This window comes from Ahaetulla prasina, chromosome 4 (genome assembly GCF_028640845.1).
Source record: "Ahaetulla prasina isolate Xishuangbanna chromosome 4, ASM2864084v1, whole genome shotgun sequence".
Taxonomy (NCBI): domain Eukaryota; kingdom Metazoa; phylum Chordata; class Lepidosauria; order Squamata; family Colubridae; genus Ahaetulla; species Ahaetulla prasina.
Window position 1 is genome coordinate 4,889,047 of NC_080542.1, and position 21,259 is coordinate 4,910,305.

At 45.7% G+C, this 21,259-nt stretch overlaps 1 protein-coding gene across 1 annotated transcript in view; it reads right to left on the reverse strand.

Moving 5' to 3' along the window:
- Positions 1 to 13,327, reverse strand: part of CPNE6 (copine 6) — a 33,883-nt gene extending 20,556 nt beyond the window's left edge. Inside the window, exons 1-5 of the mRNA XM_058181259.1 lie at positions 13,214 to 13,327; positions 11,812 to 11,972; positions 10,880 to 11,068; positions 9,851 to 9,925; positions 1,144 to 1,218 (exon numbers count right to left, since the gene is read on the reverse strand). Coding sequence (XP_058037242.1) covers positions 1,144 to 1,218; positions 9,851 to 9,925; positions 10,880 to 11,068; positions 11,812 to 11,964 — 492 coding nt within the window. The 5' untranslated portion in view covers positions 11,965 to 11,972; positions 13,214 to 13,327. The remainder of the gene's footprint in view (positions 1 to 1,143; positions 1,219 to 9,850; positions 9,926 to 10,879; positions 11,069 to 11,811; positions 11,973 to 13,213) is intronic.
- Between the last annotated feature and the right edge of the window lie 7,932 nt (positions 13,328 to 21,259).

Below are 21,259 nucleotides of genomic sequence, written 5' to 3' on the forward strand. Positions count from 1 at the left end.
AAGCTCAGCGTCTTAGCCACTGAGCCACCTAGCCAGGTAGAAGGTAAAGAGAAGGTTGAGGAAGAGGAGGACGGGGGGGGGGGAGGAAGAAGAGGAAGAGGAGGAGAGGGAGAAGGAATGGAGGAGGAGGAGAAAGAGAGGAAGGGAGAGGAGGAGAAGGAAGGAAGGAGGAGAAAGAAGGAGAGGAATTCTCCAAAGCACCAGAAGGCAGGACAAGAAGCAACGGGTGGAAACTAATCAAGGAGAGAAGCAACCTGGAACTAAGGAGAAATTTCCTGACAGTGAGAACAATTAACCAGTGGAACTCCTTGCCTCCAGAAGTTGTGGGTGCTCCATTATTGGAAATTTTTAAGAAGAGACTGGACATCCATTTGTCTGAAATGATACAGGATCTCATGAACCAGAGGGATTGGACTAGGACCTCGGATATAAATATAAATAGTATTTAGTGCAATATAAAAATGCAAATAATTTTTCTGGGGACCACCAACATTTTCTCATGAACTACCAGTGATCCACGGACCACTGATTGGTGACCACTGGTCTAAAGTAAAAAAGGAACGTTTTCATTTGTTAAAACTTTTTCAACAAACAAAAAAAAAAGGAGGACCAGGAGTGACATGATAGCAGTATTCCAATATCTGAGGGGTATTTGCCCCATAGAAGACGGGTTCAACTTATTTTCCAAAGCACCCGAAAGCAGGACAAGAAGCAACCGGGTGGAAACTCATCAAGGAGAGAAGCAACCTGGAACTAAGGAGAAATTTCCTGACTTGTTTGAGAACAATTCACCAGTGGAACGACCTGCCACCAGATGTTTTCAGTGCTCCATCACTGGAGCTTTTTAAGACGAGATTGCACAACCATTTGTCTGAAAAGAGTATGGGGCTTCCTGCTTGAGCAGGGGGATGGACTAGAAGACCTCCAAGGTCCCGTTCAACTCTATTATTTTGTTACCTTGCCACTTTATTCTCCCTCGTTTGAAAAAGCAATAATTCATGAGGCAATGTTTGAATTTAAAATGTCGCCCATTTTCTAGGTTGCACAGCATTCTTCCCAGCCAAAGAATCCTGTGTGACATCCCAGCCTTGATGTTATTTTTGTAGGATCTGCTTTCTGCTTTGTTTTTTTCCTTTTCCTTACCTTGTCATCCAGTTCTTGACCGCAAAATTCCAGTTGTACAAACTTATTGGTCGGGGAGACCTCTTCAGCTTCGATCTGCCAATAAAAATAACCCCAAAAGTTCATTTCAAGAGGGGGGAAAAAAAACCCCCCGCCAAATTAACCCGCCTGCCATTTTCTTCAAATCGATACAGGTCGCCCTCGACTTACGACCAGAGTTGGGAGAGCCGAATTTCCCTTAGGGAGTTGTTAAGTGAGTCACACTGGAACTCGCGACCATTTTGCCATGCAAATCATTGCGGTTGTTAAGTGACTCCCCCCCCCGGTCGTTAAGCGAGACCGGCTTTTTCCCCTCACTGACTTTGTTTGTCAAGACGCCGTAAATGGCGATCGCATGACCCCGTCGTAAGTACATGCCAATCGCCAAGTGTTCGAATTGTGACCATGTGATGTGGCAATGGTCATAAGTATGAGGACCAATTGTAAGCCTTTTTTTTCCAATTCTGTGGTCACTTTAAATGGTTGCAAAAGGAACCCACGTCGGGGGAGGTACCCTAGATCTGATTTTTATCTCTGGCCAGTGGTCTAATGATCTGGTTTTAAATGATTTAGTTGTTGAACCTTTGTCATGGTCAGATCATTTTCTCCTTCGTCTAGACTTTCTGACCGCTACCCACCACCGCAGGGAGACGGAACCAATGCGCTGGTTCCGTCCCAGGCGCCTGATGGACCCGGAGAGGTTCCTGACGGAGCTTGGGCCGTTCCCCGAGCACCTGGCCCACGACTCGACTGAAGAGCTAGTTGCGGCCTGGGAACGGGCTGCGGCTGGAGCTTTGGACCGTGTCGTGCCTTTGCGGCCTCTGACCCGGCGTCGGTCTCAACCAGCTCCTTGGTTCTCCGAGGAGCTGAGGGAGATGAAGCGCCGGAGAAGACGCCTAGAGAGTGCCTGGAGATCCAGCCGCTCTGAGGCTGACGGACACTAGTTAGGTCCTATAGTAGGACCTACCTAGTGGCAATGAGGGCTTGCCACGCTTCCTCCCTCATTGCGTCGGCAGATAACCGCCCGGCCGCCCTGTTTCGGGTGACCCGCCTCTCCTTCAACAGGAGGGGCGGAGGACCCCTACAAGGCGTGCCGAGGAGTTTAACGGTTATCTATACGACAAAATCGCTCAGCTTCGGGACGGATTGGATCAAAATTGGGTAGATCAGGCGAGGTTCTGAGGCCCGTCTTGTTGAGGTGGTTTGGGATGACTTTGATCCTGTGACTCCGAGGACATGGACAGGTTGCTGGGTAGGCTGAGCCACCACATGTTTACTGGATCCGTGTCCTCCTGGTTAGTACTGGCTACTCAGGAGGTGACGCGAGGCTGGCTCAGGGATTACAAATGCTTCTTTGAGGAGGGGTCTTTCCGCGGCCTTGAAAGAGGCAGTGGTGAGACCCCTCCTCAAGAAGCCTTCCTGGACCCAGCTGTTTTAGGGAACTACGTTAGTCTCCAATCTTCGCCCACGCGAAGATTGTTGAGAGTGTGGTGGCATGTCAGCTACCCCAGTACCTGGATGAAGCTGTCTATCTAGACCCGTTCCAGTCCGGCTTCCCGCCCGGATACAGTACGGAGACAGCTTTGGTCGCACTGGTGGATGATCTCTGGAGGGCCAGGGATAGGGGTTATTCCTCTGCCCTGGTCCTATTAGACCTCTCAGCGGCTTTTGATACCATCGACCATGGTATCCTGCTGCGCCGGTTGGAGGGGTTGGGAGTGGGAGGCACCGTTTATCGGTGGTTCTCCTCCTACCTCTCTGATCGGACGCAGACGGTGTTGATAGGGGGGCAGAGATCGACTCCAAGGTGCCTCATGTGTGGGGTGCCGCAGGGGTCGATTCTCTCACCCCTCCTGTTCAACATCTATATGAAGCCGCTGGGTGAGATCATCAGTGGCTTTGGGGTGAGATACCAACTGTACGCTGATGATACCTGTTAGGTTCGGGAAGTAACGAGGCTGGAGACCAGGGTAGTGACAACAGCTCTTTAATATAGGGTGAACCCAGCAACAGGCTGGGGGAAAACCTCTCCTTTTATACAGTTCTGCTGGAGGCTTCGTCCAATCAGCAACGTGCTGATTTCCCGCTCAAATATTTAAAGGCACAACTGTTAATACATAACACTCCTCCCCTCCCAGAAAACACTTGGTCTCTATTTACATATTTATTTACATGTTATTTTTCGACGTAGTCACGCAAATAACCTGGGCGTCTCCTAGTTCTTTCTGACCTGCGCGGTTCAGTTCTGGGTGGTGTTTTGAGCTGGTCGGAGGGGCTGTTTTCTCCTCCCAGCTCTTTCTCTGGGCCATCGGGCTCTGGATTATTGGCCGACTCTTTTTCTTGGCCATCCGGCCTTGGATTAATTTTGGAATTTTCCCTGCTGCTTCCCTCGGGGACCTGATGGCGTCGCTGGAACTCTGGGACCTCAGCTAAGTCTTGCGCCTCCCCCGGGTCATTGTCAGCTGTGGATTCAAAGTGGTATTGGTCATTACCTGTCTCTGTTGGTTTGGTTTGGTCAGTTATTCGTTTCCTTAACTGATCTATGTGGCGCCGCCACACTCGGTTGTCTGGTAGCTCTACCACGCGATTTTGGGCCTGTTACTTTGTTACTTGTCCGGCCAACTAGGGCCGTCCCCATAGTTTCGGGCCCACACCCGGTCGCCTATGCTCATTTCCTTGTCTTTTCTAGCTCCCCTTGTAACCCTCGGTGTGTAATGGGGTTCAAGCGGTCAAGTGGGCACGGAGTTTCCGTCCCATTAGCAATTCAGCTGGGCTTTTTCCAGTGGCTGTGCTTGGGGTTCTGTGCTGGGCGGCTAAGGAAAAGTCTATTTTTGTTTGCCAGTCACCTGGCTTGAGCCTGGACAATGCCTCCTTAGCGCTCCGGACGGAGCGCTCTGCAAGGCCATTCGACGCAGGGTGGAAAGGTGCAGAGAGGGCATGTCGGATGCCTTCCTCTGCCAGGTACTCTTCAAACTGGGCTGCCGTGAATTGGGGCCCATTGTCGGACACCAGAGTGTCCGGCAACCCGTGAGTTGCGAATAGGTGGCGCAGGGTTGCGATTACTGCTTCGGCTGTGGTGGACTTCATAAGTATGATCTCTAACCATTTGGAAAATGCGCCCACCACCACTAGGAACGTTTGGCCGTGAAAGGGGCCAGCAAAGTCAATGTGGATTCTTGACCAAGGCCCTTGGGGCTTTTCCCATTCTCTGACTGGGGCTGTTGGGGTAGCGGTCTGGACTCTTGGCAAGCTTGGCATTTCCCTACCCTCTCAGCAATCTCTGCGTCCATGAGTGGCCACCATACATAGCTTCTAGCTAACCCTTCATCCTTACGATGCCTGGGTGACCTCGTGGAGGAGGTCCAATACCTTGCCCCTTAACTTAACAGGAATTATTACGATCACCCCATAACAGGCACCCCTTGAGCCGAGAGCTCATCGTTTCTTAACAAATTCTTTGAACCGTTACCCGGTGCGCCACCCTCTCTGTACCCAACCGAGTACAGTCCTTAACACAATGTCGGTATGATGCCGAGCCACTTCCTTTGATGTGACTGGGCCAGAGTCCAACGAGTCAATAAGGAGGATGGGTGTCCCGGAGTGGGGTCTTGATCGCCCTGGCAGTGGGCATCGGCTCAATCGTCTGCATGCCCCACTTCTTTTCCGGTCGATGCTGCAGCTTGCGAGTAAGCGGCTAAAATATAGTCCATCGAGTCAAGCGTGGCGAAAGTGCCACAGGCGTTGGCGGTCGCCAGCCAGTAATCCCAGTAACGGTCTGTGGTCAGTCACGATTTCAAAATTCCGCCCAAAGACATACTCATGGAATTTTTGACCCCTGACACAATGGCTAGTGCTTCTTTGTCTAATTGGCTGTAGTTCCTCTCTGGGAGGACATCGTTCTAGAGTAGAACGCTATAGGGGCTTCTGTGCCGTTTGGAAGTCTATGGCTGAGTACAGCCCCACCCCATAAGGGGACATGAAACCAGCACTAGGGTAATGAGTCGTGATATTGGATGAGCAGGCTATCACTTGAGAGCAGGTTCTTTACTGCTTCTAAAGCCCTATTTTCTGACTTTCCCCACGACCAAACAGTATTTTTTCCTAAGAGCCTATGCAGCCGTTCCGCAACCGTTGCCTTGTTCTTTAAAAGACCGCGTAAAATTAACCAATCCAGGAATGCCTGCAGCTCTGCTTTGTTTTTGGGCGCTGGAGCCTTCTAATTGCCTTAACCTTGCTCTCAGTAGGGTGAATTCCTTTCTTGTCTATCCGGTAGCCCAAGAAATCGACGGATTCGACCCCGATCTGGCATTTGTTTGTCTTGACTTTTAATCCGGCTGTCCGGAAAATGCTCAAGACCTTTCTTAACCGCTCCCCCAATTCCTCCATGTTTTCCCCTGAAATTAGGACATCATCGAAGTAGGGAACTACCCCTGGGAGCCCTTGCAGTAGTCGTTCCATCAGGTTTTGGAACAGCCCTGGTGCCACACTAGCCCCAAATTGCAATCGGGTGCACTTGAAGGCACCCCTGTGCGTCACAATCGCTTGGGCTTCGCCAGCGGGCGCTACTGGCAGTTGTTGGTAGGCTTGGGCCAAGTCTAACTTTGCAAAGACTTGCCCTTGCCCCAAAGAGTGCAATAAGTGTTGCACCACGGAACCGGGTAAGCGCTTTTCTGTAAGGCTTTGTTAAGCGTCGCCTTGTAGTCAGCGCAAATTCTAATTGACCCGTCCGGTTTTATGGGGGTGACGATTGGCGCCTCCCACTTGCGTGATCGACTGGCACCAAAATCCCTGATTTATGAGCTTGTCCAGCTCCTTATCAATTTTTGGTTTTAGGGCAAAGGACTCTCCTCGCCTTAAGCCTAATGGGGCTACCTGGGGTCTAAGTTGAAGGAAATAGGGGTCCCTTGTACTTGCCCAGGCAGTCCTTGAAGACATCTTGAACTCGTTAAAGAGAATGTCTTTCAGGTTACAGTCACTTGTAGATGCCAGTCACCCCATGCCCAGGGCACGAAACCAGTCTAGTCCCAACAGGCTGGGCAGAGTTCCTTCGACGATCGTGATGGGCAGGGTCTTTTTATGTGGACCATACTCGACTCGGACCGAGGTGGTCCCTCGAACAGGGATGCGATTCCCCTGGTAGTCGTGCACTCGTAGCCGCTGTGCTTGCAGGTGGCGCTTCGCGACGCACGGCAGCGACTTCGCCAGAGTGTCCCAGGACATCATGGTGATCGGTGATCCGTGTCTACTTCAAGCCTGCACCGTACTCCCTCGATCTTGGGCTTTGTGAAAATCTTCTTTCCACTTTGGTTGGTAGCGGCCTTTAATGACAGTCGTTTGGTTAGACTTCGCGCCTTTCTTGTTTGAACCAATCGCGGGCCGCCTTTCCGGTTCCGCGTTTTGATTGGCCGATTTGAATTTTCGGCGGGAAGGTTGGGCCGCTCTGCAGACCTGAGCTAAGTGCCCTTTCTTCCCACACCGCGCATGTTGCGTCTTTAAACCTGCAGCGTTGGCGCTGATGCTGCCCTCCGCAGCTTCCGCACTCGTCACGGTCCTCAGTGTCGCGTTTCTCGGTCCGGCAGACCCTTCCTCCTCGCCTCACCGCCGGATTCGGACTGAATCTCCTCCTGGTGTACTGGCGTTGGCTTTGGGCTCGCCTTGGATTGAAGAGGCTTTTGCAGGGTCTCTGCTGCTTTAGTAGACATTTCGTGTGCTCTGGCTTCGCCCAGAGCGTGGCTAGTGTCAGGTTGCTCTTGGCTAGCAGCCGTGGCCGACGGATGTCCTTGACCCCTCGGATGAGTTGCTCGAGTAGCACCTCGTCTAAGTCTCGGTATCCGCAGTCCTTGGGACGCTCTTCTTAAAGCGGCCATGTAGTCACCGATGGATTCGCCCTCCATCTGTCTCGTTCTCCGAATTCAAACCGCTGCACGTATTTGGACGGCGTCGGTGCGAAATGGTTCTTCAGCAAAGTCTGCAGAGTCGGCCACGATACCGATTGTATCGGCGTTGGCTCTGCCAGGGCTTCCGCAATCTCGATGACCTCCGCCCACAATGGCTTAAGAAATAAGCCCGCTTTGCGGTTATCCGGATCCTGTAGTTCGTTGGCTTCTAGAAAGCTTTGAAGCGGGTCATATCGTTCCCATTTCTCCTTGACCGGGTTGTACGGTGCGGGTGGCGTGTTTGCCATTTCCGCGTTTCTGCCCTGAGTTTGCTGGGTTCGGAACTATCGTGCTTCAGCTCGGTTCTGGTTCTCCTTAGCCTCGAAATCCCACCTTCGTCGCCAATGTTAGGTTCGGGAAGTAACGAGGCTGGAGACCAGGGTAGTGACAACAGCTCTTTAATATAGGGTGAACCCAGCAACAGGCTGGGGGAAAACCTCTCCTTTTATACAGTTCTGCTGGAGGCTTCGTCCAATCAGCAACGTGCTGATTTCCCGCTCAAATATTTAAAGGCACAACTGTTAATACATAACAATACCCAGCTGTACTTTTCCACCCCGGGCCACCCCAGTGAAGCTGTCGAAGTGCTGTCCCGGTGTCTGGAGGCCGTACGGGTCTGGATGGGGAGGAACAGGCTCAAACTTAATCCCTCCAAGACGGAGTGGCTGTGGATGCCGGCACCTCGGTACAGTCAGCTGCAGATGCGGCTGTCTGTCGGGGGTGAATCATTGGCCCCGATGGAGAAGGTACGCAACTTGGGCGTGCTCCTGGATGGTCGGTTGTCCTTTGAAGACCATTTGGCGACCGTCTCCAGGAGAGCATTTTACCAGGTTCGCCTGATCCGCCAGTTGCGTCCCTTCCTGGACTGGGATGCCTTATGCACAGTCACTCATGCTCTCGTTACCTCTCGCCTGGACTAATGCAATGCTCTCTACATGGGGCTCCCCTTGAAGAGCACCCGGAGACTTCAGCTAGTTCAGAATGCGGCTCTGTGGTTATTGAGGGCGTCTCGGGCTCCCATATAACACCTATCCTCGCAGACTGCACTGGCTACCTGTTGTTTTCGGGTGCGCTTCAAGGTATTGGTTACCACCTTTAAAGCGCTCCATGGCTTAGGACCGGGCTATCTCGGGACCTTCTATCTCCCATCGTCGATGCGTTCCCAGAGAGGGACTCCTCAGGGTGCTGTCAGCCAAACAGTGTCGACTGGCGGCCCCCAGGGGGAGGGCCTTCTCTGTGGGGGCTCCGACCCTGTGGAACGAACTTCCCCTCGGACTTCGACAATTACCTGACCTTAGGACCTTTCGCCGCTAACTTAAAACTTATTTATTCTGTATGGCTGGACTAGCCTGATTCTTATTTTTATTGGATGGGTTTTTAAAATTCTGTGATTTTACGGGGAAGTACGTTTTTTAATATTTTGGGCATTTAAATTAGTTTTTTAAGGGATGTTTTTTAATTATTGTGTGTATGTATATTTTATCTGCCTGTTCACCGTCCTGAGTCCTTCGGGAGAAGGGCGGTATACAAATTAAAATATTATTATTATTATTATTATTATTAGTTGAAGATAACTTGTATTCTCGTTAACTTTTCTTTTCTTTTTTTAACTTTTTATTTTTCTAGACAGACAGACAAAAAAACATCTTCAATCAAAACACAGACAATTGCTTTTATGCAATTTCACCATATTCATAACATGTAATTTATCTTACTTTATGTTTACCAATCTAATATACATCCAAATATTTTAATCAATTGATCTTTTGTTTAAACTCTGAATGTTTCTTCCCTGGCCTTATATAAGTTGTACTCGATTTTACATTAATTATATTTCTATCATTCATTTCCTTTTCTTAAATCAAACCAATGAGATTACATTATATGTTGTTTGTTTCAACCATTCTTACATTATCAATATCTCTGATCAAAAAAATCCCGCATCTTATAGTAGTGTTTATCTTCCTGTTCTCTAATTTCAGATGTCAGTTTATTCATTTCTGCCCATTTCATTATTTTCTTAATGATTTCATCTTGCTTTGGTATTCTCGTTAACTTTTCTCAGGGATATTTGATTTTACTAAACAACTTAATATATTCTGAGATATTATTACTCATTTGAACTAAGCACCCCACATCTCCCCCACCGTATATTTGAAATCTGTGGGGCTTCAATTCCTGCACACCAGGGGCTGACGGCCATTAGAGAAGGTCAGGGAACAGTTCAAATCCCTATTTTTCCTGTCAAGCACACAGGCCAGGCTACCTCACGAGGTACGGATAAAAGACAACCGAGGGCAATACAAACTACCTCCAGAAAGGCAGGTTGTAAACTCATGCAAAATTGCCAGAGGAATCGGCTCTCCCGTTTCCAAAAATCCAGAATAGACAACTCTTGTAAGTAAGCCAAGCTGCATACTGGGGAAAGAAAGCTAAATGTTGACCACCAGAAGATGACACTGGTGGGGCCAAGAGGTCAGCTTCACCTAGCTGTTATGGGACTTATGGTCCCAATGCAACCTTGGCTTTCAGTTAAAATAAATTTTCGCCCATGGTTCTAGACCCCATGACTACCCAGACTGTGTTTCTGATCAGATCACGCAGCTTCCATCACTCTTACAGTTCCCTGCATTAGGCTGTGTCCCCTATCTTTCCCCCCCCACCCCGAATTATCCTTCGTTTTTTCTTGGTCTTCTCTAAAATTAAAATTATTTCCCATTTCTCTTCTGCCCCTGCCCCGTGGATTTATCTACCGTGATGGTTGAATTCTCCGAAATCTCTCCGTTTGGCAACACCAGCTGCTTGGTGACTTTGGTTTGGGAGACAATCTGGAAGTGAAAAGATAGAATTGGTGTTTGGATGGATGAATGGAGGGAGGGAGGGATGATTAGAAAGATAGGAAAACGGTGATAGGTAGGTAGGTAGGTAGGTAGGTAGGTAGGTAGGTAGGTAGGTAGATAGATAGATAGATAGATAGATAGATAGATAGATAGATAGATAGATAGATAGATAGATAGATAGATAGATAATAGATTATAGATATAGAGACATAGATATATATAGATGGATACATAGATACACAGAAGATTGATAGATAGATAATAGATATCTATTGTAGATTATAGATAGATAGATAGATAGATAGATAGATAGATAGATAGATAGATAGATAGATAGATAGACAGACAGACAGACAGACAGACAGATAGATCGATCATAGATAGTTGATAGATACGGTAGATAGATGATAGATAGCTAGATAGCTAAATAGCTAGATAGATAGATAATATATAGATAAACAGATAAACAGATAATAAAGATAGACATAGATAAAAGACAGATAGAATGATTGATATATAGATGATAATTGATAGATGGATGATACATAAGTAGATGATAGAAAGATAGATAATACATAAATAAAAGACAAGGTATAGATAGATAGATCGATCGATCGATCGATCGATAGATAGATAGATAGATAAGATGGATATATAAATAGATGATAGATGATAGATAGATACAGTAGATAGATGATAGATCTAGATAGATCTAAATAATATAGATAGATAAACAGATAATAAAGATAGATAGATAAAAAGATAGATGATAGAATGATTGATATATAGATAATAGATAATTGATAGATGGATGATACATAAGTGGATGATAGATAGAAAGATAGATAATAAATAAATAAAAGATAGATAGATGATACAGACAGACAGACATAAGAGAGAGAGGGGCGGGGGAGTGGGAGGCAGATTCCCTTCCCCTCCTACCTGCCCCAGGGAGCATTCGATGCTGCCCATCAGCATCCCAGATTCACAGCCCAGGTCGGGTTCACTTTCTCCGTTGGCATCAAAGACCTCAAATTTCAAATTCTGCATCTCCTCAAAGAAGTAATCCAGGGCAAAGACGTGAGCGAAAACGGGGTTCTGGGAGCCGTGCAGGACTTCCGAGCGCCCCACCTGGGAAGGAGGGAAGGAGAGGTTGGGTGCCAGTAATCCCAGAGGGCTTCCAGCGTGGGAGAAAGGCTGGAAAATGTTTTTAGCCAATGCGAGAGCTTCGATTCGGCCGTGCCTTTAAAGCTGAATATCGCATTTACTGGGTTGTTGTTGTTGTTTTTTTTTAAAAAATAAATAATTTGATGCCTGCAAAACCGTGTTTTTTTCTCAACCTTAGCAAGTTTAAAACCGGCGGACTTTGACTCCCAGAATTCCCCAGGCAGCCTGTTTTAGAGGAGCGGTAAATAAAAGCAAAACTTATTTTTCTTTAGTTGTCCATCAAACATGGGTGAGATACAGGCAGGGCTGGGATTCAGCCGGTTCGGGCAAACCGGTAGTGTGGCTCCGATGCTACGCTGTCCTATTAAGCTGCGTTTTTTTAAGCCGGGCATATGTGTGAAGCACGCGTGTGAGCAAAGGCCGACACAGGTAGCCTGGATACAGGTAGCCCTCGACTTACGACCGCCATTGAGCCCAAAGTTGCTGCCGCTAGGTAAAAAGCTGGTGAGTTCTGCCCCATTTTGGGTTGTTAAATGTGAGAAAAGTCCTGTTATTCAGCGGCGTCGAAACTTCGAGCGGTCGCTAAAGGAACGGTTGTAAGCCGAGGATTATCTTCTACGTGTGGAATCAAAGAATGTGACCTTTTGCAATTGACCGACGGGAATGTTATCAATGCCCCGATATTTTTTTTTTTTAAAGCCGTATACCTCGTTCCACTGTCCATCGCTGAGCAGTTGGATAACCAGGCACGGATCCGGTTTAATGTTAGCTTCTCTCTCCGACAGGCTCCAGCAGGAAACCCGGAGTTCGACCCGAGACGCCCCCAAAGCCACCGGCTGGGAATCGGCCCCTTCAGACATGGCAGCACCTAAAAGGGAAGAAGGAGAAAAATAAGGAGAAAATTAGATGGCAGGACGGGCAGGTAGTGGGAAGATCTCGTCGCAAAGAGAAGTGAAGAGGCCGACTGGCTGTGTGGATGATGGGAAGTGTGATCCTGCAGGTTTAGAAGACAATTGCCTGCTTGGGAACAATTTGTGATTTAGAGGGATGTAGCATTAAGAGTTTTAAGAAATCCACCCGTTTTAAGACGAGTGGATTTCAAGAGATTCCGGGAGTTAAGTCCACCCATGACTTCACTGCATTAAAGAGCTTAATTGCTGACTGAGAATATTTCCTTCCTTCCTTCCTTCCTTCCTTCCTTCCTTCCTTCCTTCCTTCCTTCCTTCTCTCCCTCCCTCCCTCCCTTCTTCCTTTGTTCTTTCCTTCCTTCTTTCCTCCCTCCCTCCTCCCCATCCTCCCTCCTTCCATTCTTCCTTTGTTCCTTCCTTCCTTCTTTCCTTTCTCCCATTTCCTCATTAAGAAAACTTGAGCACTGAAACCCAGAGGCCAGAAAGAGGATTGGGGATGGAAGGGAGGGAGGGAGGGAAGGAAAGAAGGAAAGAAAGGAAGAAAAACAAAGGAAAGGAAAGAACGAAAGGAAAAGGGAAAAGAGGAGAGGAAAAGGGAAAAGAGGAAAGGAAGAAAAGAGGAAGGAACAAGGGAAGAAGAAAGAAAGGAAAGAAGGGAGGGAAGGAAGGAAAGAAAGGAAGGAAGGAAGAAAAAACAAAGGAAAGGAAAGAAGGAAAGAAAATGGAAAAGAAGAAAAACAAAGGAAAGGAAGGAAGAAAAGAGGAGGAACAAGGAAGAAGAAGAAAGAAAGAAGAAGAAAGGAAGGAAGGAAAGAAGGAAAGAAGGAAAGAAGAAAAACAAAGGAAAGGAAAGGAAAATGAAAAGAGGAAAGAAAAGAGGAAAGGAAGAAAAGAGGAAGGAACAAGGAAGAAGAAGAAAGAAAGAAGATGGGAGGAGGAAGGAAAGAAAGGAAGAAAAATAAAGGAAAGGAAAATGGAAAAGAAGAAAGGAAAAGAGGAAAGGAAGAAAAGAGGATGGAACGAGGGAAGAAGAAAGAAAAGTAGAAGGGAGGGAGGGAGACAGGGAAGGAAAGGAAGGAAGGAAGGAAGAAAAAACAAAGGAAAGGAAAGAAGGAAAGGAAAAGAAAAGAGAACAGAGAAAAGGAAAGGAAAACAGACAAAAGGAAAGGAAAGCCAAGGAAAATAGAACTGGTGAGCCAACCATTTGGAAGGATGAACTCAGCCTGGTATTCCCACTGATGCCAACTCCGGCCAGAGGTCCGGGCAGGGGGTGGTGGTGATGGGAGGTGGGGGGGGCAGCCTCTCTGAACCGGGCACCGAGAGATGGACGTGGCCCCTGTTTTCCTGGCAGGCCACGGGGCCTTTCCGGGCCTTCTGCCCCGTATAACCTTCTTCTCCAGCTCCGGCCACGGGACGGGAACGCGTGGGAGGCCAGCTGGCATTCCCAACTTGGCACCTGCACTTTGTGAGCCCTTGGGGTGCTGAGTCAGCTGCCGGTCTTTTGATTTATTACATGGGGATTTGGAGGGTGGGGGGGGTTTATCGGCTGCCACGGGGGATTTGAGTCAGGTCAAATCCAGGATGTTCCCACCGCAGCAAAAAAACAACCACCACCAACATTAAAAATTGTTTACAGATGTGTTTTCCGATCTGGACAGCAGCGTGTAACGATTTCAAGGGATATAACATTTTCTTTCTTTCTTTCTTTTGTCACAACAGTAGATATAAGCATAAGCATGAAAATAACTATATAATATCTAAGCATATATCTAAGCATAAGTATGTCATAACTATATGAATAGAATAGAATAGAATAGAATAGAATAGAATAGAAAATATGGAGTGAAGTGGAATAGAATAGAATAGAATAGAATAGAATAGAAAATAAAATATGGAATGGAATGGAATAGAATAGAATAGAATGAATAGAATAGAATAGAATAGAAATGAAAAGAAAATATGGAATGGAATGGAATAGAATGGAATAGAATAAATAGAATAGAATAGAATAGAATAGAAATATGAAATGGAATAGAATAGAATAGAATAGAATAGAATAGAATAGAATAGAATAGAATAGAATAGAATAGAAATATGAAATGGAATAGAATAGAATAGAATAGAATAGAATAGAATATGGAGTGAAGTGGAATAGAATAGAATAGAATAGAATAGAAATGAAAAGAAAATATGGAATGGAATGGAATGGAATAGAATAGAATAGAATAGAATAGAATAGAATAGAATAGAAATATGAAATGGAATGGAATGGAATGGAATGGAATAGAATAGAATAGAATAGAATAGAATAGAATTTTTTATTGGCCAAGTGTGATTGGACACACAAGGAATTTGTCTTGGTGCATATGCTCCCAGTGTACATAAAAGAAAAGATACGTTCATCAAGGTACAACACTTACAACACAATTGATGGTCAATATTTCAATTTAAATCATAAGGACTGCCAGCAACAAAGTTACAGTCATACAGTCATAAGTGGAAAGAGATTGGTGATGGGAACTATAGTAGTAGTGCAGATTCAGTAAATAGTTTGACAGTGTTGAGGGAATTATTTGTTTAGCAGAGTGATGGCCTTTGGGAAAAAACTGTCCTTGTGTCTAGTTGTTCTGGTGTGCAGTGCTCTATAGCGTCGTTTTGAGGGTAGGAGTTGAAACAGTTAATGTCCTGGATGTGAGGGATCTGTAAATATTTTCACAGCCCTCTTCTTGATTCGTGCAGTATACAGCTCCTCAATGCATAGGTCTTTGGAGACTCAAGATATAATTGGATATAATGAAAGGAAACAATAGGACAGGAACGGTAGGCACGTTTGTGCTCTTATGCACGCCCCTTATGGTCCTCTTAGGAATGGGGTGAGGTCAACAGTAGACAGTTTTTGGTTGAAGCTTTGGGGATTTTGGGAAGAGACCACAGAGTCAGGTAGTGCATTCCAGGCATTAACAACTCTGTTACAGAAGTCATATTTTCTGCAATCAAGACTGAAGCGGTTAACATTAAGTTTAAATCTATTGTTTGCTCTTGTATTGTTGCAATTGAGGCTGAAGTAGTCTTCGACAGGAAGGACATTGGAATAGATGATTCTATGAGTTAAACTCAGGTCCTGTCGAAGGCGGCGGAGTTCTAAGTTTTCTAAGCCTAGGATTTCAAGTCTGGTGGCATAAGGTATTTTGTTGTATTCAGAGGAGTGGAGAACTCTTCTTGTAAAATATTTCTGGACACGTTCAATTGTACTGATGTCCGAAATGAGGTGCGGGTTCCAGACAGACGAGCTGTATTCAAGAATTGGTCTAGCAAATGTTTTATAAGCTCTGGTTAGCAGTGTAGTGTTTCTGGAGAAGAAGCTACGTAAGATTAGGTTTACAACTCCTAGAGCCTTTTTTTAAAAAGCCTTTTTACATGGTCAGTCCGAACCCGGTTAAGATTTTAAGGGACATAACATGGTCAGTCCGAACCCGGTTAAGATTTTAAGGGACGTAACATGGTCAGTCTGAACCCGGTTAAGATTTCAAGGGATGTAACGTGGTCAGTCTGAACCCGGTTAAGATTTCAAGGGATGTAACATGGTCAGTCTGACCCCCGGTTAAGATTTTAAGGGACGTAACGTGGTCAGTCTTAACCTGGTTACAATGTCAAGGGATGTAACCTGGTCAGTCTGAACCCGGTTAAGATTTCAAGGGATGTACCAAGAGTTATCAGACTGTTTTTGAATGATTATGATGTATTATGTTTGATTGCTTTGGGGGGAAGTTAGGAACTGATGATTGTAGGGGTATAATTAAGTTGGGACGAAAATTTTTTAGCATATGTTTGTTTTATCTTTAACTATACCTTGTGTTCGTTCCGGGAAGTCGGGGAGGGGTTGTAACCTGAGGGGAGGAGGGGGAAAGAAATTTTGTAAAACTTTTTGAATAAAAAAAAAAAAAAAAAAGATTTCAAGGGATGTAATCTGGTCAGTCCGAACCGGTTAAGATTTCCCTGAATGCTTTGAGCTCAGCATTTGCCATAAGAATGGAGGGAGAGGGTTTGGGGGGGGGCAAGGAGAACACCTACAATTTGTGTGTGTGTGTGTTTGTGTATGTGAGTCAGGCTGGGAGGCCAAGAGACTTTGCTGACCTCCCCTCAGAATTAAAAAAGTAAATCTGGAGTAAATGTGGTGCAACCAAAACAATCTGGAACCGAACACACTCAAAACCGTAGAAATGGTGGTAGACTTTAGGAGAAACCCTTCCATACTTCCACCTCTCACAATACTTGACAACACAGTATCAACAGTAGAAACCTTCAAATTTCTGGGTTCTATCATATCGCAAGATCTCAAATGGACAGCTAACATCAAGAACATCATTAAAAAAGGACAACAAAGAATGTTCTTTCTGTGCCAACTCAGTAAGCTCAAACTGCCCAAGGAGCTGCTGATCCAGTTCTACAGAGGAATTATTGAGTCTGTCATTTGCACCTCTATAACTGTCTGGTTCGGTTCTGCAACCCAACAAGAAAAACACAGACTTCAGAGGATAATTAGAACTGCAGAAAAAATAATTGCTACCAACCTGCCTTCCATTGAGGACCTGTATACTGCACGAATCAAGAAGAGGGCCGTGAAAATATTTGCAGATCCCTTGCATCCTGGACATAAACTGTTTCAACTCCTACCCTCAAAACGACGCTATAGAGCACTGCACACCAGAACAACTAGACACAAGAACAGTTTTTTCCCGAAGGCCATCACTCTGCTAAACAAATAATTCCCTCAACACTGTCAGACTATTTACTGAATCTGCACTACTATTAATCTTCTCATCACCAACCTCTTTCCACTTATGACTGTATGACTATAACTTGTTGCTGGCAATCCTTATGATTTATATTGATATATTGACCATCAATTGTGTTGTAAATGTTGTACCTTGATGAACGTATCTTTTCTTTTATGTACACTGAGAGCATATGCACCAAGACAAATTCCTTGTGTGTCCAATCACACTTGGCCAATAATTCTATAAAATAAAAAAATTTAAAAAAAAATGAAGAACCGTAGTCCTCTCGTTCTGCGAGATGCCGAGGTGCCGTTCCCGAAGGAGCGCCAGGCTGGGACCCTGCATGAGTTCCCGTTCTCCAAAGCGGGGGGAAAAAACCCACACCCTGTTCCCCATGGTGTGTGTCATAGCACAAACCCAGAACAGCTCGCAATGGGCCGCGCGGTGCTGACTGAACAGATGCTAAAATCAGACCGAGCATTCAAACAGAGATTCAGCGGGAAGCCACCCCGATGTCCGGTATCATGTTTTTAAAATATTATTCCGGTCTGCGTTCGTGTGATGCTGACAGGACAGGATTTAGGGACAAGTGTGCTGAGCCCCCCCTTTGCCCCCACAAATAAATGCAGTTAGTCCTCAACATATGACTGTAATTAAAACCCGCAGAATCCCATTGCTAAGAGAGACGGTTGTTCAGCGAATTTGGCCCTTTCTTCTCACGGTCGTTAAGCGAATACCTGCCGCTGGTTAAGTCAGGAACGCCGTTGTCCGGTGAATCCGATTTCCCCGTCGACGTTGCTCTTCGGAAGGTCGCAAAAAGGAGCAATCAGGTGACCCCCGGGGACCGTCGTAAAAACAAGTCCGTGGCCAAGCGTCCAAATTTGGATCGTGTGACCGTGGGGAGGCGGCGATGGCCGTAAGTGTGAAAAACGGTCGTAAGTCCCTCTTTTCAAGTGCCATTGTGAAGTGAGGACAGGAAAGGGGTCTCTGAACTGAATTGCTAATTAGTCCTTGACTTACGACAGCTCATTTAGTGACCGTTTAAAGCCACAACGGCACTGAAGAGAGTGACTTATGACCGTTTCTCACACCAATCAAAATTAAAAAGCTTGGCACCCGACTCACATTTACGACGGTCGCAGCTTCCCAGGGTTATGTGATCCTTTTTTTTTTTTTGGGCGACCTTCTGACCAGCGAAGTCCTGGGGGAAACCCGATTCACTTAAGAACCGTGTTGCTAACTTAAGCACGGCAAGTGATTCACTTAACAACGGTGGCCAGAAAGGTCGCAACACGGGGCGAAACCCCAAACGTCTCGCTTGGCGATATCCGTTCTGGGCTCCGTTGCGGTCGTAAAGTCGAGGATCACCCGTGCCTTCAAAGCTAAGTTACACAGAAGGATATTAAGATGATGAAGTTATTAATTATCTTAATTAATGCCCAAATATTACATTCTTTATTCGGCTGCAGGCCAGCCAGCCTTCCGAAATTGGTCCAAGATGTCGAAAAAGTCAAAATGGCCACCCTAAGAAATTGCCGTGGAAATTTCCTTGCATCGATCGACATTATTGTGGCTGCAATCCCTATTATTATTATTATTATTATTATTATTATTATTATTATTATTATTATTATTATTATTATTATTATTATTATTATTATTATTATTATTATTATTATTATTTAACCGTATTAACACCCCAAGATATCCCCCCACAAACAAATGGATGGTAGTTTGTGGCAATCAGCAAACTGCAAAAAAAATTAAAAAAAAAATGGACTTATTTTGAAACAAACCGAAAACCTAAACAAGGCCCGGAACTCGTACGTAACGGCACCGCTTTTTAAAAAATAGGATTAAAAAATAAAATAAAAATAAAAACAGCCCTAAGGAGCAGAGCTAAGTGGTAGCTTTCCAATCTGGAACGCGTTCAAGTTAAAAAGCCGGCTTTGCAATCTTTTGGAGAATTACAAAACCCATCAGGCGGCCGGGAGGGAAGTGGCTCGTTGGAACGTTTCAGGCGAAACCCACCCCCCCAGGTCAGATGTCACTAAGAATCCCCACGGATCAGGGCGCCGGGGTGGGGGGGGAAAATGAACCCCGGATTCTCAGCAGGCATAATATTATTAATAAAATCAAATTCATACCACCGACGGAAGCCGCGGTCTTTAAAAGAACTACCCAATGGAAACTCGTCCAATTTCAAAACAAAAAAAAATTAGCGATGCGTAGCGGGGGGGGGGAAACACAGATTGAAAGGCAACTTTGAGGCCATCTAGACTAACCCACCCACCCTGCCTAGCGCGAAGCCAACAAGTCTTAAAGTTGCCAAGGTTGGAGACCCCTGATCTAGATTCACTCCCCTTGTGGAGCAAATGATCATCTAGACCAGCGGTTCTCAACCTGTGGGTCGGGACCCCGTTGGGAGGTCGAATGACGATTTGCCAGGGGTCGCCTAAGACCATCGGAAATATGGGAAGTATACTTGCGAGTCGAAGAATCGCGCTCCAATGGTTGACTCCGCAAGCCAGCTGCAGGCTCTTCAAATCGCTAGCCGAATTCGGCTTCAGGCGCGATGAATTAAAAAAAGAGAGAAATCTTTGCTCGGATGTCTCCCTCTCAAGCCAGCTGCAATCACTCCCAATCGCTAGCCTAATCTGGTTTCAGGCGCCATAAACTCAATAGGGGAGGAGTCTCCGCTTTAATGCCTCCGTCCTCAAGGCAATCGCAAGCAGTTCAGATCGCTAGCCAAGAAGGCTTCAGGCGCGATAAATTCCAAAACGAAAATAATTTTATGGTTGGAGGTCGTCACATCGTGGGGAATTGTATTAAAGGGGTCGCAGCACTATAAAAGTTGAGAACCACTGATCTGGACTCACCTCTTATCTAGTGCAAATAGACTCACCCCTTATCGTATGCAGAGGTCATCAAGACTCACCCCCTTATCTAGTTCAAAAGATCATCTAGATTAACCCGTTGCCTAGTTGCAAAAATCCAGAGAAGTAAAGCAAACCGAAAAACTGAAATGCTTGGTGAGGGGAAAAACAGTGGCTGTCCGGCTGAGGCCTGGCCAAACCTGCACCTTTTTTTAATTAATTTATTGACAAATCGAATCGTTTTCCAAAAAGGAGAAATCAGCCGCCAGCTGAACAGCTCTCAAAAGGTGGAAAAAATAATTTCTTAGGTTTGTGAATTATCCTAGTTAAAGTGAAACCGCAAATTCGGCGGAGGTAAATTTCAGTTGTTCGGCGAGACAGTTGTGAAGTGAGCTTCGTCCTATTTTTACCACTTGCCACAGTCGGTAAATGAAGCACTGCCGTTGTTAAGTTAGCAACACGGTTGTTAAGTGACCCACGTTGTTAAGTTAGCAACACGGTTGTTAAGTGAACCACTGCGATTGTTAAGTTAGCAACACGGTTGTTAAGTGAACCACTGTGATTGTTAAGTTAGCAACACGGTTGTTAAGTGACCCATTACGATTGTTAAGTTAGCAACACGGTTGTTAAGTGAACCACTGCGATTGTTAAGTTAGCAACACGGTTGTTAAGTGAACCACTGCGATTGTTAAGTTAGCAACACGGTTGTTAAGTGAACCACTGCCGTTGTTAAGTTAGCAACACGGTTGTTAAGTGACCCACTGCGATTGTTAAGTTAGCAACACGGTTGTTAAGTGAACCACTGCGATTGTTAAGTTAGCAACACGGTTGTTAAGTGAACCACTGCGATTGTTAAGTTAGCAACACGGTTGTTAAGTGAACCACTGCCGTTGTTAAGTTAGCAACACGGTTGTTAAGTGACCCACTACGATTGTTAAGTTAGCAACACGGTTGTTAAGTGAACCACTGCGATTGTTAAGTTAGCAACACGGTTGTTAAGTGAACCACTGCCGTTGTTAAGTTAGCAACACGGTTGTTAAGTGAACCACTGCCGTTGTTAAGTTAGCAACACGGTTGTTAAGTGACCCACTACGATTGTTAAGTTAGCAACATGGTTGTTAAGTGAACCACTGCGGTTGTTAAGTTAGCAACACGGTTGTTAAGTGAACCACTGCGATTGTTAAGTTAGCAACACGGTTGTTAAGTGACCCACTACGATTGTTAAGTTAGCAACACGGTTGTTAAGTGACCCACTGCAATTGTTAAGTTAGCAACACGGTTGTTAAGTGAACCACTGCGATTGTTAAGTTAGCAACACGGTTGTTAAGTGAACCACTGCCGTTGTTAAGTTAGCAACACGGTTGTTAAGTGAACCACTGCTGTTGTTAAGTTAGCAACACGGTTGTTAAGTGAACCACTGCCGTTGTTAAGTTAGCAACACGGTTGTTAAGTGAACCACTGCCGTTGTTAAGTTAGCAACACGGTTGTTAAGTGAACCACTGCCGTTGTTAAGTTAGGAACACGGCTGTTAAGCGAATCCGTCTTCCCTATTGACTTTGCTCGCCAGAAGTTCACAAAAAGTCACCCCATGAC